This window comes from Pleurodeles waltl, chromosome 3_1 (assembly GCF_031143425.1).
Source record: "Pleurodeles waltl isolate 20211129_DDA chromosome 3_1, aPleWal1.hap1.20221129, whole genome shotgun sequence".
Classification (NCBI taxonomy): domain Eukaryota; kingdom Metazoa; phylum Chordata; class Amphibia; order Caudata; family Salamandridae; genus Pleurodeles; species Pleurodeles waltl.
Window position 1 is genome coordinate 1,693,532,177 of NC_090440.1, and position 27,914 is coordinate 1,693,560,090.

General features: G+C 43.6%; 1 protein-coding gene across 1 annotated transcript in view; it reads left to right on the forward strand.

Moving 5' to 3' along the window:
* The window catches only part of DIP2A (disco interacting protein 2 homolog A), a 637,392-nt gene extending 611,228 nt beyond the window's left edge, over positions 1-26,164 (forward strand). Inside the window, exon 38 of the mRNA XM_069225498.1 lies at positions 19,992-26,164. Within this exon, the coding sequence (XP_069081599.1) occupies positions 19,992-20,244 (253 nt within the window). The 3' untranslated portion in view covers positions 20,245-26,164. The remainder of the gene's footprint in view (positions 1-19,991) is intronic.
* The last annotated feature ends 1,750 nt before the right edge of the window (positions 26,165-27,914 follow it).

The following is a 27,914-nucleotide window of genomic DNA, read 5'->3' on the forward strand; positions in this document are numbered from 1 at the left end:
TGTAGTCTCTATACTGTATTTCAATGAGACTGACTCTGGGGTTGCTGAGTGTCATGGCCTCCTACTTCCTGCTGATGAAGCATGCCAGAGGGCACATGTGTGCTCTGCAGTTGGATCTGAAGCTCTAGTGGACGCAGCATATGGGAAACTTTTGTGAACTGGCCCAGATATCAGAAGGGACTGCACAAGATCTGCAGTGTTGGCTGACAAACCACAATTGGGTCAGTGGGAGACTCCTCTCCCTTTACCATCCAGAGCTTACAGTATGGCAGATGGCCACCCCATCCCAAGAGTGACACATCTGTGAAAGGGGCTGATCAGAGGAATCTTGTCTCCTGCAGAGTCTCAACTCCACATTAGTCTCTTGGAGCCAAGGACCATCCGCTTGGCATTGAAAGCCGCCTTTTCATCCATCAAAGTAAGGCTAGTTCACCTCTTCATTGATGACCCCATTGCCATCTGGAGTTGCAACAGACAAAGGGATAGGTGGGGTCATGGCCCTTGTGCCAGGAGGCTTTCCGCCTTTGAACTTGGCTGGAGCACCAGGACATTTTCCTGATAGTGCGACACCTGGCGGGTTCTCCTAACGTCAGGACAGACAGGCTCCTTGTAGAACCTGAATGGAATTTACATTAGGTGATTGTTCAGTGCCTCTTTCAAGAATGGGGAGAACCTTGGCTCAACCAGTTTGCCTCCCCAAAAAACACAGTGTCAGCACGTCGGCACACTGGAGTTCCCAAGGCGGCTCTAGCTCGGAGACATATTCTGCATCGAGTGGACATCTGGCCTCATGTACATCTTTCACTGATAGCTTTCCTGCCCTGAATCCCCCAGAAGATCAAGATTGACCTGGCCCAAGCCATCCTTATGGCTCAGGATTGGGCACAGAGAGTATGTGTTAGACCGGACAGCCTGAGGGTTGTCTTCCCCCAACTTTTTGCCTGCCTCCCTCCATTTTTCTGATCTCATTTCTGCGCCCTCCTACCACTGCTGACTAGTTGCTACAGTGCTTGCACTCTCTCCCCTCAACATGGTAACATTGGCTCATACCAAATTGCCATATTTAATTTACCTATAAGTCCCTAGTAAAGTACACTAGATGTGCCCAGAGCCTGTAAATTAAATGCTACTAGTGGGCCTGCAGCACTGATTGTGCTACCAACATAAGTAGGCCCTTAACCATGTCTCAGGTCTGTCGATGCAAGGCTTGTGTGTGCAGTTTCACTGCAATTTCGACTTGGCATTCAAAAGTACCTGCCAAGCCTTAAATGTCTCCTTTCTTCTATATGTCACCCCTAAGGTAGGCCTTGGTAACCCAGAGGGCAGGGTGCTATGTACGTAAAAGGCTGGACATGTACTTAAATGTTTTAAATGCCCTGGTAGTAAAAAAATAATTTAAAAAAACCTTCCGAGGTCGTTTTTCACTACTCTGAAGCCTGCTCCTCACATAGGCCAGCATTAGAGATTCCCTTATATGTTTTAAGTGGTACTTTCTGATCTGAGAGGAATAGACTTCTCATATTTGATATGGTTGGAATGGTAGTGAGAAATCTTACTTACTGGTGAAGTTGGATTCTACATTACTGTTTCAGAAATGCCACTTTTAGAAAGTAGGCATTTCTCTGCACTTACTGCCAACTGTGCCTTATAGCCTGTCTCCAATCCTTTGTCTGTGACCCCACCAATTCAAACACTTCTGGACTTACAACTGGACTGTGTCAGAGAGACTGCCTGGCTCCCAAAAGGACTCATCTGGACTGCTATACTGAAAGTACTGCTGACTCTGCTGGAAGGGATTCTACTTTCCTCCTCAAGTCTTCTCCAAGGACTTGGATTGTTCTTGCCTCCTGTTCTGACGTCTCAGGGCTATCAAAGTCTTCACCAAAAAGAAGAAAATCCAGGGCATTGAAAAATCGAAGCACGCAAAGTCTGCAAAATTCGACACAACACCTGCTGGATCAACGCAGCCCCTGCTTTGCGGCTGACAAATCACTGCATCACCTGCTGGATCAATACAGTGCCTGTTCCTTCTGCTCAACGCGTTCTGGGTTTTCCACGTATTGTTCCTGGGCGTCAAAATATCCCTGTATCGCAGTGAGGAACTAAGGCTGGTCTTCTGGAAACCGTTGCATCGCATTTGTCGTGCTATAAACATTGATGCATCGCTTTACTTTTCAACGCATCTTCTCTGTGGCCCCCCTGCCTCGTTATCCCATGCACTGTGTTAAAGGGATACAACCACTGATTCTTAAGGATTGAGATTAAACCTTTAAAAAGTGATATCTTGCTTTGTGCATATTGGATTTTTGTCGTTGTGGTCCTATTTTATTCAGATAAATATCTGTTTTTATAAAGTGGTGCGGAGTACTTTTTATGGTGTTTTCATGTTTACTGTATGTGTTATTGCACAAATACTTTACGCATTGCATTCTAAGTTAAGCCTGCCTGCTCTGTGCCAAGCTGCTGGAGGGTGAGCACAGGATAAATAAGGTTGTGTTGTGACTTACCTGTCTAGAATTGTACTCCTTACTTGGACAGGGTGCAAACCTCTGCCAACGAGAAACCTAGTTCGTAACATGGTATCCGATCGGCTGAGCATCAGTCCTCCTATCAGTCTCCCCCTCAGGGAGGACTTTCTGTTGAGACACGTTGCAGGGTCCTGCATTAGAACCTTACGTCTCTCCACCCTCATGCATGGAGATTAAGAGCGATTGTTGAAAGTGTTTGATCTACCCCTAGGGTCTGTGATGTCATCTGTGCAATCAGGCGACACTCTCCCATGACAGTATACACCTGCTGTTGGGATCATTTGTGGCTTGGTGCGCCAGGTGGATTCCCTTTCTCTGTCCTTTCCAGTTGTGTTACTGTTTTTTCTTTCATTAGCGAGGCTGTGTGCTGTGCACTGTAAAATTATATATTTAGGCAATATTGGCTTTTCTGTTGCTACTGAACCAACCTTCTTTGTTCAAGTCACTGGTTGTGTGGAGGTTTCTAAAGGGTTTACAGCATTTGTTATGCCACAATGGGATCTCAATCCTGTCTTGAAATTCTTGATGTATACCCCATTTGAGTCCCTGCACAGTTGGCTTTTTTGGCCGTTGACCCAAAAAATCTTAATCATGGCCATTACATTGGCCATGAGTGTCAGTAAGCGTCAAGCTCTCTCCAGTAACCCTCCATACACCAGCTGCTATCCAGCAAACAAGTACATGTGCCTCTTTTCTGCCAAAGGTGGTCACTACTTTTCATGTAGGACAAAACATCAAGCCTAACACTCTTTTCGCTCCACCTCACCCTTCCTCAAGAAGAAGTTCAAAATGCTCATGTTAGCTCAGGTCCTGTCTGCCATGGATCCAGGAGACTGGATAGTAGCTACAAACTTGCAGAGCGCATATCTCCACATTCCTTTCCTGCCTGCTTACAGGCATTGCTTACAGGCATTACCTGCAGTTCATGGTAGACCACGAGCATTTTCAATTTGCTGTGCTCCCTCTTGGCCTTACCAGCGCCCCTCTGATGTTCACCAAAGTGATGGTGGTGGTTGTCGCTCACCTGCGAGATCAGGGGTGTCAGTCTTCCCTTATCTCAAGGACTGACTGTTGAAGGTGGGCTCACCCCAGTCTATCGTCCCCCACCTCCAAACTACAGCAGACCTCCTGCATTTGCTCGGGTTCACTATAAACATGCTGAAGTCACAGCTACCTCCCTCTCAAATGCTCCCTTTCACCGGGGCTGCTCTGGACACAGTGCAGTTTCAGGCTTATCCTCCCAAACGGCGAATGCAGGATATTCAGGCTATGATACAGATGTTTCAGCTTCTATTCTGGATTTCGGCAAGGGCTCTTTCGGCAGTGGGGAGAGCCTTGCTTAGATCTGTTTGCCACTGCTGAAAACGGGCAGTGTCGGCAGTTGTGCATGCTGGAGTTTCAAAAGGCCGCTCTCACTCAGACGCTTTTCGGGCCGAGTGGATCTCAGTCCTCCTGTACATCTTTCCATCCTCACCACTCCTGCCCTGAGTTCTCATGAAGATCAAGAACAACCGGGCCCCAAGTCATACTTTTGGCTCTGGACTGGGCACAGACAGTCTGGTATCCCGAGCTACTGAGCATCGCAGTTGATCATCTGATCAGGCTGCCCTTTCGGGAGGATATTCTGTCGCAGCAACAGGGTAGGGTCCTCCACCCAAACCTGTCAAGTCTACGCCTTCTTGCGTTGAGATTGAGCGGTGGCAGTTGACAGCTTTTGACCTTCCTCCCGAAGTCTGTGATGTCATCTTGGCAGCCAGGCACCCTCCACTTAGATGGTAAACACCCGCAGATGGAAACCACTTGTGGCATTGTGAGCAGAAAAATAAGCTTATTCCCTTTGTGACCCCTTTGCCAGAATCTCTCTTTCATGCTTTTTCTTGCCCAGCAGGGCTCTGCCTTGAGCACTCTCAAGAGTTACCTTTCTGTTGTTTGTGGTTGCCCGACCAGCCATCCCTATTCAAAACCCCTATTGTTAATGGATTTCTGAAACGTCTTGTTCATTTCTTTCCTTCTATACTTTTTATCATGTCTCAGTGGGACCATAACCCTGTTTTGACATTTCTGATGTGTGCTTCCTTCGACCCAACACCTACAAAAAATATCACTGCATCTCCTACAAATGTTAGTGCTTGACTATGATTATAACTCATATATTATACAATTTTTCATAGGAAGTGGAGCCAAAGATAAACAAAAAAGAAATATATATATATCAAAATAATAACTTTATTTCATATTTTTTTTGTATATATGTCTCATAAACATATATAACCACGTGATATACAAATCATCAAACCCAAAATACTACACTGAAGTATAACACACTTATTAAACCAGTACTCATCAGCCCTGGGAGTCTCACACTGCCTAAACTAAATCACACCATCCACATTTATGCAGTCATACACACTCAAAAAGCATTCAACCCAAATATAACATATGTTTTGTGATACACTTAACAGATGATTGTCTATACAGTTGCTCAACCCTATAGCCAAATTTTACATTTCAATGACCTAATATAACATAAGGGTCTCATTCTATAAATGATACATAGAACAACTAATTCTTGATGATTACATAAACAAAAATCCAATACACAGATCAATTTCTATAAATTCATAGTTGGCAACTTCAATAACTACTATGAATATACTGGTAGATCCGAGAAGTAGCTTACAGTCCAATGCTACGCCGACAAGTGTTTCGGTGGAACATGGCACTCTGCCGCAACCCCCTTCCTCTGGGTGTAACCATTAAAAGAATAGGTGCAAGAGCCCAGGGCTGTCTCTAAATGATGCAAAAAACAATAATCAAACAAGCTCCAAATTCTAGGCACTCATCAAAACAATGTATACATATATTGGAAAATGTAGATAACTATTGACTGGGTGAGGTCAGCTGGAGGGGAAAAGTTGGAGTGCCAACACCAAATACATGTGTGATGGTCATGTAAACCCTACATTCACTCTTATCTATTTGTGCTTGTGTCAACATGTTCCAAGCATGCTGCATGTAGTTGTGTACATGGTGCTAAAAAGAATATTCATACCTTACCACAACAGTATTCCGTATCTCATATCTTTAGCATCGCTATCACATAGGATTCATAATATCGCACACTTAGTACTGCATACTAAGAGAAGACATAATTTGCCATCAGAATTGCTATTACAGCAAAAACAGCTAAAGCGCAGAAGATAGAATGGGGAACACCTGCCTTCCTTCCACTGCAAATATAGGCACCAAGAACTTATCTAGGGTATAATGGACGTAGGCGTTGATGTTAGACGTCAAATAAGTTGAAACAGAATGATGGATGAAAATGAACATACAGGCAGAAGCCAAATTCCTTGCAACAACAAATTGTTTAAAATGGAATAAATGAAACAAAAAAAACAGTTACACCAAAATGATAATTTTACAGTGATTCCCTAAAGAATGGAAGCCTTACAAAATGGAAAATGCCACCCTACAAAAGATTAGTGAACAATAATCACAAGCAACACAAACTGATAGACAGACCTACTATAGACCCAAACAACAGACATATAGGGCTCAATCCATAACAACATGGATTGTATACTGAATTACAAACAAGCTGAGGGAAATATAGAGATGGACCTGAGACTATAGGAGTGCCAACTTACCACCATGGGCTAAATAATGAAACCTTCTGGATCAGAGAGGTCCCGCTATCTGCTTCATAACGCAGTCCACGGGTGACCACCCAAGCCCATTCACTGTTTCATGTGGCGCAAGGGTCTGTTAGGGTAAACCTGTTGTGTCTCCCTCACCATATCTCAGCGCCCTATGAGAGACAAGCTAATCCCAATAACGGAGGTACCCTACTGCGACGGATGCAACAAACGTGCCAAAACTTACCGAAAGGTCCAACTTCTCAGCATAAAGAGCCCTCACAGTGGCTGGTGACGTGCGTTACATACACAGGCAAATGTGGGCCAGCGAAAGCAGGCTTAACAAATACCTACGCCTGAGTCAAGTGTTGACGATAGAACACCTGATCAAATGATGTAAACAGCAAAGGCCAGTAAAGGGCTATCACATGACACAAACGGCCGCCATCTTTAAAGGGAATTAGCTTAACAAGCCCATACGTGCCAACAGCCTCTGAGAAGTATAGAGCTGGATATTTACATCTCCATAACCTGAGGCACTCAAAAAGCTACAACACTACACCTCTTACACATACATAACGTAATAAGGAATCCTGTTAGGAAATACCTATGCACTACTCTATGCACATAATCAAATGATGTAAACAGCAAAGACCAACAACGTACTAACGCATGACAAAAACGACTGCCATCTTTAAAGGAAAGCAGCTTAGCAGGGCCATGCATGCCAGCAGCCTTTGATAAGTATTGTACTGGGCATTAACATCTCCATAACCAGAGGCACTCAGAAAACTTAAACTATGCACCTCTTGCATATACATTAATTGCAGCAATTAGGTATCCAATTAGGAATAACCTACCTAGACCGCTTCTATAAGTCCCAATTATTGCTAATGCATCTATTTATTGTCCTGCTAGAAAAAGCAAAAAACAAAAAAGCACCACCTGCTGAATCTACCAGAAACAAACGTAGTCACAAAAAGCACATTACAAAAAAGAGACTTACTAAAAATGCTCACATTTCTAGCTCTTAACATGAACCGTATCCTAGACAAATAGATAAACAATGATTTTAAAACTATTGCTAATGAGCATACCCTTGATACTTACAGTTGCGAGATATGGACACACTAAATCAAAACCACTACTCAAGTGTATTCTCCCATGGGATATCTTTGTTCATGCCCTTGTTGAAAGTATCCAGAGAGTAAATCTGAAAGACTTTACGCCTTTTTCATTTAGTATTTATGTCCTGTCCAGCATATGCATATATTTTCTCTAAGATGGTCCAACTCAATTATTTTTCTGTATGGCCAGGCAAAAGCCAGTGTGAAACTAAAGGGGCATTCTGTTTGCTTGTTCTAACAGCCGACTTATGTTCACAGTACCTGATCCTAAACTCTCTTGATGTTTTATCCACATAACCTAAGCCACATGGGCAAATAATATGATAGATAACATTCTTGGATCTACACTTAGTTAAAGTGGACAGTTGAATTGTCTTATTTGCTAACTTCACCTCAGACACAATCGCTCTAGAGCAAGCTTGGCAATTACCCCCATCTGTGGTTACCCATAATGGGTTGCTGTAAAGTGTTGAACTTCTGCACCTGTTTCTGTAAGGTCATGGTAGATGATTTTACCAATATATTTATCGGGTTGCGATTCATTTTAAATGCAAAGACAGGTTTGCTGGAAGTATCTGTCTCTGAATTGGTGTTAAGAATATGTCAGTGAAAATTAACAATATACCTAATCTTTAAAATAGAATGGCAAACTACAGACACCAATTTATCCTCTGTCTTTTCGTTTCTGTCCCGAAACATAGTGTTCGATGGCATCTGTCGCTGTAGATACACATGTTCTGCATAGCTCGCCATCTGGTGTTGGGTCGGAGTGTTACAAGTTGTTTTTCTTCGAAGAAGTCTTTCGAGTCACGGGACCGAGTGACTCCTCCTTCTGTCTCCATTGCGCATGGGCGTCGACTCTTGTTGCGTTCGGGATCGGCGTAGTTAGATTCAACACCGCATCGAAGATCGACGCGCTCCGGTGCCCTTCGGGGTAGTGTTCGATCCCCCGTCGGGCCTGGTCGGCCCGACCGCGTGTCGAACAACGCCGATGGAACGGACCCCGTTCTGTTTTTGTCCCAAATGCCACAACAAATACCCGTATACAGACCAACATTTGGTCTGTAACCTGTGCCTGTCACCTGAGCACAGTGAGGAGACTTGCGAGGCCTGTCGCACGTTCCGGTCCCGAAAGACACTCCGTGACCGTCGAGCCAGGAGACTTCAGATGGCGTCCACGCCGACAGCGCACCGAGAGTTCGAGGAACAAGAGGAAGAAGAAACCTTTTCGATCCACGAATCGGACTCCGAGGAATTCGACGATCAAAGAACCGTGAGTAAGACGTCGAAAACAACACATAAGAAAAGTGACAAGGCCCAGGGGACGCCACTGCCACCAGGCCATGGCTCCACCCATAAATTCGGTGACCGACCATCGGCACCGAAAAAGGCCCAAACAGTGCCGAGATCGTCCGACTCCGGTCGAGACACCGGCACGCAGCCTTCTCGGGATCGAGAAAGTGCTGGAGAAAAGCAACAACACCGAGATAGCGGTGTAGAAACGGCTCGACGCCGAGACAGCGGCACCGACGAAGATCGACGCCGAGAGGTTTCGACTCCAAAAAAGAAAAAAGCCACCTCGGAGCCGAAAAAAGATACAGGCAGGGTTTCGGTGCCGAAACAACCCGTAACCGACCCAGGTCCAGGCTCTTATACAGAGGAGCAATCACTGTCCTCTCAGATGCGAAAGCATAAGTTTGAAGAAGAGCTGCAATCCACCGAAGTGGACCATACGCAAAAACGTATTTTCATACAGCAGGGAACAGGAAAAATAAGCACCCTTCCCCCTATTAGGAGAAAAAGGAGACTGGAGTTTCAAACAGACCAGGCGCCACAAACAAAAATGGTGAAAAAGGTGACTCCGCCACCCTCTCCTCCACCTGTAATTAACGTCTCACCAGCACAAACTCCGTCACATTCCCCGGCTCACACCACCATGAGCCAAGGTGACCAGGATCAAGACGCTTGGGACTTATATGACGCCCCAGTGTCGGACAACAGTCTAGAGGCATATCCAACAAAGCCCTCACCACCAGAAGACAGCACAGCATATTCTCAAGTGGTGGCTAGAGCAGCACAATTCCACAACGTAAACCTCCACTCAGAACAAGTCGAGGATGACTTTTTATTCAACACCCTCTCCTCCACCCACAGCTCCTACCAAAGCCTGCCTATGCTGCCAGGTATGCTTCGGCACGCAAAGGAAATCTTCAAGGAGCCGGTCAAAAGTAGGGCAATAACGCCAAGGGTGGAAAAGAAATATAAGGCACCTCCTACAGACCCTGTTTTCATCACCACACAGCTGCCACCAGATTCCGTCGTAGTAGGAGCAGCTCGGAAAAGAGCCAACTCCCACACATCTGGGGATGCACCACCCCCAGATAAAGAGAGCCGCAAGTTCGATGCAGCTGGGAAAAGAGTCGCAGTACAAGCTGCAAACCAGTGGCGCATCGCTAACTCTCAAGCACTACTTGCGCGCTATGACAGAGCCCATTGGGATGAGATGCAACACCTCATCGAGCATCTACCCAAGGAACTACAAAAGAGGGCAAAGCAGGTGGTTGAGGAAGGACAGAACATATCAAATAACCAGATACGATCCTCTATGGACGCAGCAGACACAGCTGCAAGAACAATTAATACATCTGTGACCATTAGAAGGCACGCATGGCTAAGAACGTCTGGGTTCAAACCAGAGATACAGCAGGAAGTGCTCAATATGCCATTCAACGAAAAACAACTGTTCGGACCAGAAGTGGACACGGCAATCGAAAAACTTAAAAAAGACACTGACACTGCTAAAGCCATGGGCGCACTCTACTCCCCGCAGAGCAGAGGAACCTACAGCACCTTCCGCAAGACACCCTTTAGAGGGGGGTTTCGGGGTCAGGCCACACAAGCCAGCACCTCGCAGGCAACACCGTCCAGCTACCAGGGACAGTACAGGGGAGGCTTTCGGGGCCAATACAGAGGAGGGCAATTCCCTAGGAATAGAGGAAAATTTCAAAGCCCCAAAACCCCTACAACCAAGCAGTGACTCAGATGTCACTCACCCCCTCCACACAACACCAGTGGGGGGAAGAATAGGTCATTATTACAAAGCCTGGGAGGAAATAACTACAGACACTTGGGTCTTAGCAATTATCCAACATGGTTATTGCATAGAATTCCTACAATTCCCTCCAAACATACCACCAAAAGCACAGAATTTATCAAAACAACATTCCGAACTTCTGGAAATAGAAGTTCAAGCACTATTGCAAAAGAATGCAATCGAATTAGTACCAAACACACAAACAAACACAGGAGTCTATTCACTGTACTTCTTAATACCAAAAAAGGACAAAACACTGAGACCAATCCTAGACCTCAGAATACTAAACACCTACATCAAATCAGACCACTTTCACATGGTCACGCTACAAGAAGTGTTACCATTGCTAAAACTACAGGACTACATGACAACCTTAGACCTCAAAGACGCGTATTTCCATATACCGATACATCAATCGCACAGAAAATACCTACGGTTCGTATTCAAAGGAATACATTACCAATTCAAAGTATTGCCTTTTGGTTTAACAACCGCACCAAGAGTCTTTACAAAATATCTAGCAGTAGTGGCTGCACACATCAGAAGGCAGCAAATACATGTATTCCCGTATCTAGACGACTGGCTAATCAAAACCAATTCACTAACAAAGTGCTTACACCACACAAATCAAATCATACAAACCCTCTACAAACTAGGTTTCACCGTCAACTTTGCAAAATCCAACATTTTGCCGTGCAAAGTACAACAATACCTGGGAGCCATAATAGACACAACAAAAGGAGTAGCCACTCCAAGTCCACAAAGAATTCAAAATTTCAACAATATCATACAACTCATGTATCCAACACAAACAATACAAGCAAAGATGATATTACAACTCCTAGGCATGATGTCTTCATGCATAGCCATTGTCCCGAACGCAAGACTACACATGAGGCCCTTACAACAGTGCCTAGCATCACAATGGTCACAAGAACAGGGTCACCTTCTAGATCTGGTGTTGATAGACCGCCAAACTTACCTCTCGCTTCTATGGTGGAACAGTATAAATTTAAACAAAGGGCGGCCATTCCAAGACCCAGTGCCACAATACGTAATAACAACAGATGCTTCCATGACAGGGTGGGGAGCACACCTCTATCAACACAGCATACAAGGACAATGGAACGTACATCAAACAAAACTGCATATAAATCACCTAGAAATGCTAGCAGTTTTTCAAGCATTAAGGGCTTTCCAACCAATTATAACTCACAAATACATTCTTGTCAAAACAGACAACATGACAACAATGTATTATCTAAACAAACAGGGGGGACACACTCAACGCAGTTGAGCCTTCTAGCACAGAAGATATGGCGATGGGCAATTCACAACCACATTCGCCTAATAGCGCAGTTTATTCCAGGGATCCAGAATCAACTTGCAGACAATCTCTCTCGAGATCACCAACAGGTCCACGAATGGGAAATTCACCCCCAAATTCTAAACACTTACTTCAGACTCTGGGGAACACCTCAAATAGACTTGTTTGCAACAAGAGAGAACGCAAAATGCCAAAACTTCGCATCCAGATACCCACACAGGCAGTCCCAAGGCAATGCCCTATGGATGAACTGGTCAGGGATATTTGCCTACGCTTTTCCTCCTCTCCCTCTCCTTCCTTATCTGGTAAACAAATTGAGTCAAAACAAACTCAAACTCATATTAATAGCACCAACTTGGGCAAGGCAACCCTGGTACACAACACTGCTAGACCTATCAGTAGTACCCCACATCAAATTGCCCAACAGGCCGGATCTGTTAACACAACACAACCAACAGATCAGACATCCAGATCCAGCATCGCTGAATCTAGCAATCTGGCTCCTGAAATCCTAGAATTCGGACACTTACAACTTACCCAAGAATGTATGGAAGTCATAAAGCAAGCCAGAAGGCCGTCCACTAGGCACTGCTATGCAAGTAAATGGAAGAGGTTTGTTTGCTACTGCCATCATAATCAGATCCAACCTTTACACGCAACTCCAAAGGATGTAGTGGGTTACTTGCTTCACTTACAAAAATCTAACCTAGCCTTCTCTTCCATTAAAATACACCTTGCGGCAATATCTGCATACCTGCAGACTACCTATTCAACTTCCCTATATAGGATACCAGTCATTAAAGCATTCATGGAAGGCCTTAAAAGAATTATACCACCAAGAACACCACCTGTTCCTTCATGGAACTTAAATGTTGTCTTAACAAGACTCATGGGTCCACCTTTTGAACCCATGCACTCTTGCGAAATACAGTTCCTAACCTGGAAGGTTGCATTTCTCATCGCCATTACATCTCTAAGAAGAGTAAGCGAAATTCAGGCATTTACAATACAAGAACCTTTTATACAACTACACAAAAATAAAGTCGTCCTAAGGACTAATCCTAAATTTTTACCAAAGGTTATTTCCCCGTTCCACCTAAATCAAACAGTGGAACTACCAGTGTTCTTCCCACAGCCAGATTCCGTAGCTGAGAGGGCACTACATACATTAGATGTCAAAAGAGCATTAATGTACTACATTGACAGAACGAAAAACATCAGAAAGACTAAACAACTATTTATTGCATTCCAAAAACCTCATGCAGGAAACCCAATATCAAAACAAGGTATAGCCAGATGGATAGTTAAATGCATCCAAATCTGCTACCTTTAAAGCAAAACGACAACTGCCCATTACACCAAGGGCACACTCAACCAGAAAAAAAGGTGCTACCATGGCCTTTCTAGGAAACATCCCAATGCAAGAAATATGTAAGGCAGCCACATGGTCTACGCCACACACGTTCACCAAGCACTACTGTGTAGACGTGCTATCCGCACAGCAAGCCACAGTAGGTCAAGCCGTGTTAAGAACATTATTTCAAACCACTTCCATTCCTACAGGCTGAGCCACCGCTTTTGGGGAGATAACTGCTTACTAGTCTATGCAGAACATGTGTATCTACAGCGACAGATGCCATCGAACTGAAAATGTCACTTACCCAGTGTACATCTGTTCGTGGCATCAGTCGCTGGAGATTCACATGTGCCCACCCACCTCCCCGGGAGCCTGTAGCAGTTCGGAAGTTAGCTTCAACTTTGTACATTTGTATATATATTATTTTAGCCTTAAATAGGTACATACTTAGTCACTCCATTGCATGGGCACTATTACTACAACACAACTCCTACCTCACCCTCTGCGGGGAAAACAATCGAAGATGGAGTCGACGCCCATGCGCAATGGAGACAGAAGGAGGAGTCACTCGGTCCCGTGACTCGAAAGACTTCTTCGAAGAAAAACAACTTGTAACACTCCGACCCAACACCAGATGGCGAGCTATGCAGAACATGTGAATCTCCAGCGACTGATGCCACGAACAGATGTACACTGGGTAAGTGACATTTTCATTCGCAATCATAATACTTGGCTCTTTTCATGGAATTTTTGACTTATCATCATGGATAGCCACAATAATTAAGTTTGTTGGCCAGAATCTCTGCATGGTGTAAAAACCCTCATGTTCGTACATTAGCGCCGTAAGCGGATAAATTGGGTAAATGGTATCTCCTGCTTTTGACACCTGAGGTGATAACTGTTAAGTGCAAAAGAGTATTTCTTGCCATAGGTTTGATATATAATGACCCTACGAGATGCCCCTCATGGTGTTTGATTCAGATATCCAGACGTTCTACCTGCACACGGCTCATTTTGCTAGTAAACTTCAAATTAGAATCACATAAATTGAGCCATAGGCAGAACTCCTTCCGTTGTTCCACATCATCGATATACCTGGACCAGTATGTTACATTCTCAAAAAATTTGACAATTTTGTTGTAAAAGTGTCTCCTTTCATATTCTCCAGTATACAGATTGGCTACACTGGAGCGCGGGCCACCCCATACTAACTCCCTTTGTTGATATATGTCCCCATCAAATTCAAAGTAGTTGTGATTGAGCACTATTTCTAGGCACTTGATTACCAACTCGTGTTAGGGAGTAGACTCTGATCGTCTCAAAAGCTTGTTCTTGAGGTATATTACTATCTAGATCCTTGGTAACTAGAATTTCCATCTCCGGGTTGTAATTAATTCCTTCAATTTTGGAAATATAGATGTCCAGTATCTTTCACATATGAAGGTTATTGAGTTACCAAAGGCTTGAGAAACACCTCAACATATTTGGATAAAGGGTTCAGTGGTGAAGCCTAGTGATAAAACTATAGGGCGTAACGGGGGATCCCAAATGTTTTTATGAGTTTTAGGGACCCCTTAAATGACTAGTAGCCCAGTATGGAGCTTAAGATATTCAAATTCTTTATTGCAAAAATAAATGTTGTCATATGCAGTCTGACTGGTGTCATATCAAATCCTTGACAGGATTCACTAGTATCCTTCTATAGAATTCTGGGATATCTAACTAACGTAGCCCTCATTTTGGTCTTAAAGTTAGTAGTATCTAATATCACTATGCCTCCACCCTTGTCACAGGGTTTCACAGTGATGTTTGTATCCTGTCCCAATTGCTGAAGGGCTAAATTCTCTTGTTTGCTAAGGTTGTACACAGGTTCGGGAATATATTGAGTCATCTTCTGTACTTTTCGAACAACAGCTTTCTCAACAAGCATTTGCAATTCAATAGGTCTGCATTTCTGAGAGTTAAAGCTTTTACCTATGTGTTTTAGAGTGTAGTGGATGTATGTCAGGTGCCACAGCAACCCTCCCAGGCCCGTCGCTGAAGGAGAGAGAGGACACAAAAAGACTGCCATTTTGGGAGTGTTTTTTGCCTCTTTCCTACAGACTGGCTGTGATACCCTAGAGATGCAACCCTTTCTAGTGTGATTACCTAAACATGTATAGCACCAAGCAAGCCACAAAAAGGCACCTTTGTGGCATTTAACACAGAGAATGAGGGGGTCAAAAGAGTTAGGAGCAACTAAAAGGGGGCAGCCATATATTTGTGTTAAACTTTTAAAGGAATTATTCCTCTACATTGGCAATACCAGCCTTACTTGTAAAAACATTGATTGCATACAAAGAAAATAACAGAAGAGGCAACTTAACTGCAAATGAATTGTAGTGATTTTGTTAAGAATGGCAACTGCTTTGCAGCACTATGAAATGGCAGAACCTGTATTACCAAGCACTTATTTAACACAAGCATTGCAATGCAATTGGTCTCGCATTTGCTCAAGTTTGCGCCATTAGCTTTGTAAATTCCTAACTGGACGTTTCTTGCCACACAAATTGAAAATGTAAAGTAAAACAATGACATAAGCAAGCCAGTTCAAATTACCACGTCCGCCATGAGTGTGAGCACGAAGGAGAGGCATAAAAGAAAAAAGAAGTTCACTCGCAGTCAAACTTATCAGCAAATGTGCAATTATCCCTGTAACAGGGTCAATGGCCAAGGCGGTAACAAAACTTTCCCAAGGAGGGACAAACGTAAAGCATTTCTTGTGTTCTTGTGTAAGGTAACCGGTGTTCATGTAAAGTGCTGTAATACAGTTGTATCGAGTTCACGCTACATAAAACTGTAAAAAAAAAAAAAAAAAAAAGAGAGACCCCACAGACATCGCAAAGAAACAGCCATACCGCCATGAGCGCAAAGTGGCGAGGCAAAATAAAAAAAAAATAGTGCGTAACACTAAGGTATTTAGCCGATCGTGCAATTATCTATGTAACAGGGTCATTGTCCAAGGCGGTAACAAAACTGCCTCAAGGCAGGACAAACAAAAGTGTTTACCTTCAACATCAAGGGATGTTTGAGAGGAGGCCCAGGAATGAATGAAAGTGATGGGTGTGGTTAAAGCCCACAGAATAGATGTTAACATGTTGAGAAGAGCAGTGCTTGCACGCTGCTATGCTCAACCTAGAAATGGAAACCTCTGGCCCTAGTTTGTCCGTACTGGGAATAAACAATGACGGAAGTTTGAGACCTGATCTATTATGTTCTAAAGCCAGATGAGAGTTCATGAAGTATTTTCTAAGCCTGATACGTCTAAAAACAAAAAGGCAAACGGATCTTTAAAGAGCTCAAACCTATTCAAACTAGTACTGGACACAAAAGAAAGTCCTTTGGACAGAAGAGCTTAGAGCCTCTCCTAATTGTCCCCTCATGTTACTTATGTTTAAAACAGGCTTCTTAATGGCGATTACATCTGGCTGAAGAGTGAGTGAGCTTCTGTTCTTATTATCTAAGCCTCCTTTACATACCATCTATCCTGACCCAGCTGGTGCTTCACACAAAAGCTGTCTTTCTTTCAAAACTGGTCACTCCATTTCATGTAGGCCAGTCCATCATCCTGCCTACTTTTTAAGCTCCTCCACATCCCTATAAAGAAGAGGAGTGACTCCACCGTCTGGACCCAAAAAGAGAGGAGTTCTACCTTGATTGAACAAAAGTTCTGGGTGCATGTCCAACTCTTCGTAATGTATGTTGGAGTGAAGAAAGGACAGGTCCTGCTGAAACGGACCATCTCGAGATGGGTCGTACTCTGCACTAAGATCTGCTACACCCTGGCCAAAAAGCAATCCTGAGGGCTTGCATGCTCATTCCACCAGAGCCAAAGCTGTGTCCACTGTATTAGCACGCGGAATTCCAGTCCTGGATATTTGCAAGACAGCAGCGTGGGCATCTTTGCATACGTTCACAAAGCCCTAATGCCTGGGTAGTCCAGTCCGTAGGGATGGACACTTCACTTGTTTGGTCCTGCATGACTTTCTTGTTTGAAATTAGTCTGCAGACCAAACTCTAGGGACGGTACTGCTTGGATATTTATTCTGAGGTTAGGAATCTGCACCTAGAAGCCTCTACCAGATAGAAAAGTTGCTTATCTTCAGTAATTAACTCCTTATCTGGTAGAGACTACATCTAGCTGCAGATTTATCACTGAGCCACCCATCCTCACTGCTCTGTGAACTGATTTCTAGGGACAGAGTTATTTCCCGTTCAGGGCCTTAATTTTCCACACCAGTGGTCAGTGTTCTTCATGGCTCCATGCTTCTGGTGTGGAAAGACTAGAAAATAAACAGATGTCAGGGCGCCAGAGTGTGGCACCTATGTAGATGCCTCAGATGTCATTTCTGGCGCGGACAACACAGATGAGGACACACAGAGGCAAACAACCCCACCTGCCTGTGGGCAGGGGTACTGCTCATGAAAAATGCCTAGGGAAATTCTAAAGTAAGGAATCTGTGGCTAGATATAGTCTCTACCAGATAAAGCGTTATCGAACTTAAGTAAGCCATTTCTAAGCCCACAGGTGACCTTAAACACAGACTCCTTACTAACAGATTTTTGAGTGTATCTATGCAACATAGCTGTGCAAAGCTGGTGATCACCACAGAATGTTCTTCATATCAGTGTAGTGTTACTTAAGGCAGTGTAGTTAGCACTTCAAGCTTTTCTTTCCACATTGCAAACATTGCAAAACAAAGTGATAGTCATTTGAAACGACAACAGGACAGGTCTGTATTACTTACAGAGACTGGGGGCAATATTCTACACAACCTTCAAAGTTATCACAGAAGACTTGGTGTTAGGCCATCATTCATCAAGTTATCAACCGGCAGAGCATCTGCTGGGGCTGGACGACTACTTTGCTGACCTCCTGAGCAGGAAGCTCCCTCTCCCCACCTCAACAGCAGGTTTGTTTGCCACCCACAGAAATGCAAATCTTTGCATACCATCTCTGTGGTCTATAGGCAATTCCTACTGGATACGTTGATAAGGGATATTTGTTTGTTTTCCCCTGCTCCAACTAATTCCTTATGTAGTGTGGAAAATGACACAGTAAAAACGCAAATATTAATTTTTCCAATGTGCCACATCAACGTTTCTACAGTTAGAGATGTCCTTTCATGCACACGAAAAGCTACCGCTTTGCCCACACTTGATCAACATGAAGGGAAGCTACTGCACTCCAACCCACTCAACCAAGTAATCTGCCACCAGAGGACTTAGAATTTGGGTTCTTACATCTTTCTGAGGACTCTATGAATATTCTAACAGACAAGGACATTTCCCAGAAACCTACATATTAATCTGCAGAATAAAAACACTTTGCCATTTACTTTCCTATTGATCCATTAACAGCTACGCTATAGCATACTGTTTTAACTGTTGTATTTGCAAAAAGCAGGCTTAGCCTAAACATCACTACAGGCTCATTTAAAGGTAGTTGTCCTGTAGCTTGAATCTAGTCTTAGTATCCCAGGCCTTAAAGGTGTCCTTCCTCCTAGACTCCTCTCCCAGTTCCTATTGGGACTTAAATATTATCTCTAGACCGGTAGGTGATTCATTTGAGCCTCTACATTCCTCTTCACTACATTTACTGCATTAAAAAGTAGCATTTCTTATGGCTAGTACTTCATTGCAAACAGTTACTGAGCTTCAGGTATTGTCAGTTGACGAACCGTTTATAGAAATACACAAGAACAGAGTTGTGCCCCTGCATTCCCCATCGTTTCCTACCAGAGGCAGGGTTGGCATGTCTTCTGTGCCAGTCCATTCATTATTTTATCTTCCTTTCTTCAAGAGGCACAATCGATAGTGGAAAAAGCTTTGCACATATTGTATTATGAGAACTGTACTTGGTTCATTAGAAAAACTAAAAAGCTCTTTGTGGCTTTTGCAAAGGCACATCTTGGCAATCTCAACCGCAGGGTTGGCAAGATGAGTTATTAAACGCATTCAGATTTGTTATCCAGAAGGAAAACGCCCACTGCAGACCATATCACGTGCACATTCCACTCATGAAAAGGGGCCACAATGGCATTCCTAGGTAATATCCTTCTACCATATATTTGTAAGACTGCTGCATGGAGTTCCATCGTCTGATTTACTAAGAGCTACTTTCTGGACATTAGTACTGTCCAGGCACACCAGGTATCACTAGTCACCTCTAAACTGAAACCTCTTCAGAAAATAAGAATATTGCGTAAAGTTTCGAGCCCAAGACTAGATTGCAGGAGTGTGCACAGCATGTTAATCTACAGGACTAAGTAGGGGTTTTTGTCGTGTCTGCTCTGTTGCTACCTTCTCTGTCCATGGTTATCCTGACGTTTCTCTGTTCTTGTTTTGCTATATTTAATGCTATTGCTACGCCTACTCACTGTTATACCCTTTCACTCTTGTATTCAGATAACCTGTCATCTAACATTTGCTTTTCTGCTGTTCGCCCCTTTCTCCTCATCATGTTTTCTAATTCTGCCATCTCTGCTCTTCTCCGCTGTTAGGCTGTTTTTTCCTTGTTCTCTGCTATCCTGCTTTTCTCCTGCGACCCAAAGTTATCTTTACCTGTCCATTATTAACCTTTCCCTCTTCCTTCTGTCCACTGTGATCCTGCATTTTCTCCATCTGTTCAACATTATCCTACATTCTCACTATCTGCTGTCTGATAAGTTTCTCTTTGTGTCTCCTCCTCCTGAGTTTTATCATTCCTTGTCTTCTCTTGTATACCTTCATTCTTCCTGTTTCTTGTTCCTTCTTACCTCAGGTCCTGCCCTGCATTTAATTATCTCACCCTCTTATACTAACTTCCTCATGCCCCTTTTTAATATGCTTATTTTATTCGTGTAGTGCATCGTCTCACTATTTCTGCTTTCTCCACACAGTGCTGTGTTTACCTGGACCAATCTCCTTGTGGTCGTGGTGGAGTTGGATGGATCGGAACAGGAAGCTTTGGACTTGGTTCCACTGGTGACAAATGTAGTTTTAGAAGAACATTATTTGATTGTTGGTGTAGTGGTAATCGTGGATCCTGGTGTCATCCCCATCAACTCACGAGGCGAGAAGCAGCGCATGCACTTACGGGACGGATTCCTAGCGGACCAGCTTGATCCTATTTATGTTGCTTACAACATGTGAAGCTGACCACAAACATGTATAAATGGCCAAGACCAAAACAAACTAAAACAAGCAATTTGCAAATAGCGTCAAATCCAGTTTTGGCATGTTCACAACCACTAGCAAACAATGAAATCCAGTTTAATGTGATGGAATCTCAGAGCATCTCAATGCTCAAATGCAGAGACCTTGTTTTGAACGTTCAGAGAGAGACTTTGCAGATTTTTTTTTAAATGAGTGTCAGTATTTTAATGAACTGGAAAGAATCATAAAAACAGATCCAGCAGATCAAGAAAAGATGAGAAGATGGTTAGAACCACACAGGTGCCTGCAACTCAGTGCTGTTCCCAGTTGCACTCCACAACCTGCTGCGTTTGACTGTTCATATATCTACTTGTCCACTATATCCCGCTACTTCCTGTCTGTAGCTTACTCCACAACCAACTGCCACCGTAGCATGGTTGCAGGAACACCTCATCCTGAACAGCACCTTGTTGCAACTAGCTTTTACTCCAAGAACTCGACTGTTCATGCTGCACTTATACGAACAGCTGCCCTCTACTTATGCCAGGATGCAACACTCCGCTGCTCCCGCAGCCTGGTCTGTGCCACGCCTGCCTGGGTTTTGTACCCATTTAGATTCTCCATACAGATGCACTTTACTCACAGCTGATCATCACTCTACTCCTCACTCATGCCATTAATCACACCTCTCACTCGGTGGGTTCCTCATTAAAGCTGCTTCTCACATCTGTAGCTAGTCCTCCTTCGCTTCTCCTTGTTCACAGCTTCCTCGCTCTCAGCTATTGCTGCTTTCACATTTGTTCCTCCTCTCTCAAAACAGCACACTGCATTGGGCACGAGGCTGAAGGTCCCTTGTGTATTTATGAAAATTGAGCCTTTAATGCAAGTCACCCACTATTTGCTTCATCGCCACAACACTTTCCCCTCCATCAACTCATACCCTCGGTCTATAGACTAGATCGCCATCCTACGTGATGTTCCCCGCAGGAGCACCCGAGTCTCTGGCGTCCAAAATTTCATTAAATTCTAAAGCTTTTGTCTGTAAGGATCAAGCACTGACCCCAAGCCTACACAAAGCAGAATGGCGAAGAAAATGTTACACCACGCAGATGCTGGGGAGCTTTATTTATTATTATTTTTATTTTTATTTTTTAAGAATTTGAAACAACTGCCGAGGGTGTCTCAAAATGTATACAAACTCTCCTATTTTGAAGGTCGTTTTTTTGTTTCTAACGAAAACTTATTCAGAAAAAGGTTCATTCTGCGCTATTTTCTACTTGCAGAATATCAGTAAGTACATTATAAGTCAGAGGGTAAATAAGTCACTCTAGCTTTAAAAAAAATAATAATATATAACTCTTGAATGGGTGTTCCAAAATATGGCACTGTATGAGTTCAATTCCCTTTTAAGGAGACATCTGAAACAGTCATCATTGTTATAGACTGTCACAAACCGAGTCTCAACCGCAGAGCAGTGTTATATGGTAAAATGCCTACTGCTTTGTCATCCAGCCATCCCCAGAGGACTGCTTTAATTGCATTGCCTCATTGCGGCCTCTCATTGCTGTGTTGAACTGTATAAGTTGCAGAATATAATAACGACTACCTCCTGTTTTTTTGTTCTCTTTAGCAAGGACTTGACGCTTGTAAGTGTTGCACGACCATGTCTTTCTTAATACTCTTCTCAGGGGCTTTATCTTGTCCTGTCCTTCCCTCTACTGTATTCGTAGACTTTAATGCACAGGATTCCCCAAATGTTAAAATTCAAATTGCATGTTTACCTCCAGCCCTTTTAGGAAGGCAGTTCCAGCTCTGTAGGTCCCTCCAGTGCTGGCCCCTCATAAATTAACTACTTTAGGGTAATATTCTGGTAGTCCTCGCCCTGGAGGGCTTTTGTGACCCCACTAGTCATATCTAGTTCTGTTATTTACTCTGTGAACACCCAGTTCTGCTAGACTGGTCATGCTTGGAATGTAGTGTGCGCAGTAGCCCTTTACATTCTTGAAATGGACCATTGCCACATTCCGGTTGCTAGATCTTTGTAGATAGAAGTTATTATTGAATCCCTTCAAGCCTGCCCCTCAAATTTGCATTTAGTGACTTTTGTGGAGGGCATGCGACAAGATGTATTGTTGATTGTGCATGTAAAGCCCCTTGTGTTGAAGGCATCTAGTTCCTGTCAGTTAAACTATCTAGGCATCTCCTGTCTTGAAAAGAAAGAGACGAGGGAGTCCCAGTCAGCTACCTACTTCTGTTTATTTTGCAGCAACATTTTTGCATTGCACTCTTGCCTTAAATCTGAGGCTGTCTCTGACTAAGGGGTTGATTTGCAACTCTACACCCAGATATCACACCTCAACGCTTCTTCTTGACTATAACAGGTCTGCGTTGTCAATACATGCATTTTGAACCTCAACTATAACCTACCACCTGGGTGTTCATTATCCTCCTGAAGGAAGCACCTAGGATTCCTAGGTGGTTGAATTGTTCATTAACATCCTGGAAATAACTGTTTGCAGCCTGAACGTCTCATTCGATCCTGGACTTAGATGTCTCTCCTTCAGCCTGTGCATGCATGGTTACTTCTTTAAATAATGAATGAATAATGAATTCCCCTGATATCTAGTTCTAAAACAAAATGTGTCTCTCTCCCAGGTCTTGCCCATTAATTTGCCCTGATGGCCTTCACTTACCACAATTATGTCCCCCTCTGATGATGCCCTGCTCCTACATAGAGCCCAGATGGTATGGCAAACCCATGCGATTGTTTCTTTTTGCTCTAGGCCATTCAGTTAGAAACAGTTGATTCAAGATTGTACATCACTGCTGGGATTGTAGTCTACAGGTCTGAGTTGTGAGCACTGTCATGTTCCAAAGGACAGCCTAATGTCTGGAATCTTTTGACATCGGCTTTCGATTGTGGTCCCTAACTTCCATCATGTCTTAGCAAGGCTATGAGTTGGAAAGAGCATTCTCAATGTGGGTATTTCTTATAGGATACATTGTTTTGAGGTTTCCACCCTTGAATGACCATTCAAACACTGTCATTTTTCATGGTCTTAATAAGAATACGGTTTAGTAACCACATGGATAACTTCCTATTCTGTTCATAAAGAAATATTTTGAAACACAAACTCGAAAGGAAGTGTGAGAATCGTATTTCTACTGTCATGGAAAGAACTGGGGGGTGTTAAAATTTGCTGTCCCAAACAACAGTGATATTTAAAGGAAGAACATGGTTTCGAAAGTGGTGCTCAAGAAGGGCCACTATTTGGCAGGGCCCTTTTTGTTCAGAGTATGAGCACGGAGGTTTTCTCCCTATATAAATGACATTTTAATGTTGATAGCATTCCACTTTCTGATATAAAATCTCCAGCTTCAGTGATTCCTAAATATTCGTTGATATGGACCTGATTGTGTATGGCGATGATATTTCCTGTTGTAGCATCTACAGAGGGCTCACAGGAATTAACCACTGAATCCCTTTGTGGGTTTCGGGATGGTCTCATTCCCAATCTCAGGAGGGGTGGACAAAATGTTGGCTTCTGCTTTACTGAGAAGTCTCTCAAATCCCCGTTGAAGGAGGATAGAGAATGTGAGTAAGGATATTCCCAGAATAGTCCGAAGCATAGGCTGGATCTGAAAATTACAGGTGCGGGGATGGTTGGGATCCATAGTGTTTTCTTCCTCAGTAATGTAAAAAGATATATTTTTTACTGTACCTCTTACGCAACTCATCTTCTACTAATGTCCTCTGTAAGGCTCCTTTGTTCATTGTGCTGTAGGAATCTCGGCACACACAACTAGAGAATTGCCCATCCTCAGGCACTTTCCATCAGAAGGCTTTGTGAGATTGAGACATGAGCTGTAATGCAGGCCTGCAAAAACACAATCTGTAGAGGCCACGTGAGTATTAGTGCCACATAGTGGTGTGTCAGATGTTGCCCACAAACATCTGTAATTTCCACTTTCCAAATCATTTCTTGCCTGTATCTTGCTAACAAAGGCTGACAGGGGACCTGCTATGTTATCTTCCATTATTTTAAAAGTGAGTATAAGAAGCAGTCTGTTAAACTAGTTGCGAATGTGAAAAGAACCGAGTACTCCTTTGCTGTATCATTTAAAATTCGTTACATGCAGTGTAGTCTTCCGCTCAGCTGTCTTGTCAATGCATTATCAGCATAATTAACAAAGATTTGGTTCAGACTGTACAGCATTCTGACCACTGGACGGTGTGCAGCGGTATGAATGGGAGCGCCCAGATGTGCATGGGATCCCGCCCAGAAGGACAACTTGCCAGTAGACCCACACAAAGCTGCTTTTCAGTCGTGCACTGCATGCATAGTGGACACTGCATCTATAACCAGCTTCTGAACAGTAACAATATTGATGATCACTGTATGCAACGTATGGTCTTGGTTTTCAATTTCTATGCAAAAATCCAACCCCTTCCCAATTATCTGAGTGCAGGCACTGCCCTGTTCTGGGTTAGCACAGTTCCTGGGAATTCGAGTGTATTGTGTGAGAGTTCGATGTCTCTTAATTTCTCAGCACGTGATAACTCCTACACAGGCAGCACAAGATTACACACCGTCCGGTTTTGTGGACATGCTGTGTCAGTTGTTGCGTATTTGAGACATGCGCCAGGTGCTGTGGCATTGTATGGGAATGTACAATCTGCTGTCACTCAGTTAGGACATGCACATCCTGATGTCTCACCTTCACAGCTTGCGCAGTGACGTGTTGCCCATGTCTCCATGTACCTTGGGATGCCTCAAGGCGCCGCTCTTTTGCGCTATACACAGCGAGCTGGCTCTTAGTTGGGACATCCACTGTTTGACGTCATGCGAGCAAGCACCGTGGCATTTTACAGTGTGATACTTGTGTTCTGTGCAATGAAGTACGGTCGGTGCATGCATATTTAAATGTTGCTGTAAGACATTAAATGTTTGGAACATACACTATTAAATTGCCATCTTGTCGGGGTGTTGCACAGTATTTACCAGGGCTCTCTGAGACTTTGCACAGTCTGGACATGTACAATGAGTTGTAAGAAACACGGTGTAAAGGTATATCATGAGATGCCGAACAGTCATGACATTCACTATTACAGTAATCTGGGCAGAAACCTTGAGCTGTCCCTCTGTGGAAGTGTGCACTACGAGTTATCACACCGCTGGGGCAAACGTTGCACAGTCCCTATATGTAGCTTTCAATATCTCCTCATCAGTCGGGAAACTGATCGACTTGTTGAAATTCCAGTCGCATTCCACTCCGGAGCAGAAGTTCGCGCTCAATTTGAATGTTATCTGAAAGCAGTGTGAAACCACTCCCCAATGACGATAAAGCACGAGTGTAGGAAATAGATTATTTTTATACAGTTAAAGAAAATATTTGTTTTATCCACATTTACCACTGCATGTATTTGCAAGAAGAAAATCAGGAATTCTTTTTGATGTATCCACCAAGATGGTGCCAGAAAAATCTAGAGATTGAATGGACAGTTAACAGGACCCTTGGGGCCCCCAGCAATACTGCGCTTGATTCCCCGTCTCAAGCAAGGGAAATACTCCACCGAGCGGCCCGGGTCATGCGGCTCTGCGGCCTAGTTCCAGCATAGCTTTAGAAAGCGAAACCTGTAGCTATGTAATGACCTTGTTGTAATTATGTACAGATTTTATGTAACTTATTGTTGGACTGACACGTAAGGATCTCCATGGTGGGCTAATTGCATTCCTTCTCTCGGATAGTCGGCACAAGCAAACCACCATTTCCGACGGTTTTAAACTTGTAGTTTTATAGAAAAAGAAGGACAGAGAGTATTGTATGATTTTTGTATTGAGATCGGTGACAGTTGGACAAGTTGCCTTGTAAAGTAACAAAATGAAAAAAGCACATTAAATATTTTAAAACGAAATGAGTAGCAGTGTTATTGATCCAGTTAGTAATGCAATGGTTCTCGCTACACCGTTTGTCCTCGAGTTGTGGATGTCCCATATTTGAACAAAACACATGCTTTGTAGTAAGGCTCAGTCGCAAGACCACTCGGAAATAGAGCATTCTCTGGGTTTCAAGTGATGACCTCCTGCGTGTCCCTCCACATCCTGCATTGTGTGAAATTGCCGCATATTCTGGCCCAGATTTACAAACAAGTCACACAACCGAATGCCGCAAGACGACTTGTTGCTCTGCGTGACCGGGAGAGGGCAGGAATTCACGATATCTACTCAGATACGGTACACTCCTGCCCCCTCCCTGCGCTGGCGCACCGAGTACAGCCTTGCACCAATACAAGCACCCTGACACCATGATGCAAGAGTGCCTGCATTAGAGGCAGGAATCGTGCAGGAAGGAACTCCTTCCTGTACAAAAACAGTCTTCTGAGGCGTTTTCCTCGTTCTGTGTGTGCTGCACAATGCAGCAGACATGGAAAGAGGAAAACAAAGAGGAGGGAAAAAAACATGTTCTCCTTATTACGCCTCACCTGAGAAGGCATAACGTTTTGATGCACTCAGGTTTACTTGTGTAAATAAAACTGTGAATGCACCAAAAAAAACATGGGTGGATGCATGGGAACACACATGCTCCGCCCATAGAACATCTTCCCTGAGCAGAGTAATGCCAGGTACCAACTTGCCCTACCCCTGTGTTACTTCAGCTTTACTGTGCCACACAAGGTGGCCCTGCATGGCACAGTAAATCTCAGGTTGCATCGCCATGTGTCACCTTGCACACCTCCTACACAACCCCTTTGTAAATCTGGGCCTCAGCTTGTAGTTGATTTTAGAAAGAGCCTCAAATTAACTTTGAAAACTCAGTTAATTTGACTAGTACTTGGTCTACGTACTACTTGGAAAGATTTAGCAATAAAAGTAATTTAAATGTGAGCTGTGAAAAAATTACTTGGACAGAGCAAATATAAAGAATAGCACGATTCTGAACACACGTTTTTAGTGTCTCAAGGATGCATACATTCTGCATCAATTCTACTTCAAGCTGAACAACGCAGTGCAACATAAGACAAAATGACAGATGCAGTACTTGTGTATTTGCAGAATAAAGCTATAAAGAAATGGGGGTAACAGATTCAACTCAAATAATACTTATATATTCAAACATCAAAAGATAAAGGGATGCTATTTGAGTGAGGTCCTGGACAAGTCCTGAGACATGGAGGGACACACCACCATGCCTTCGTTTACAGACTGTAAACTACTGACCCTGCCATGGCTTTAGCATGTTCAGGGGATGGCAGCGTGCCATGCTTTGTGAATCAATAGTTGTGGCCCAACCTTTTTATCTGTCAATGGATTAGAGGCCTACTAACTGCCCATTCCTGTAAAGTTCAGTTTCTGTGCTTCAGCCAGGGTCCTAGTGCTACCATCGCAAGTGTATATTGTTAGTGTATGTGGCCCGTGTACTAAATGCATTATGTACATAAGTGAACTAGGGCAATGGGAGCCTGTGGGTTCAATTTTTGAAGATGCTGGCCTCTTTCTGTGCACAAGATGGAGGTGAGGTTGTTTTCTCCGACAGTGGAAGTGCATTGCTGACATAGCTGGAGAGAGGAGGCCGAGATACTGAAGTGGGGACATATGAGACGAGGTTACTTTGGAAATTCAGTGAGGCCTTTGCTGAGACGAGCTGCTGATAAGTCTTCCTGTAGC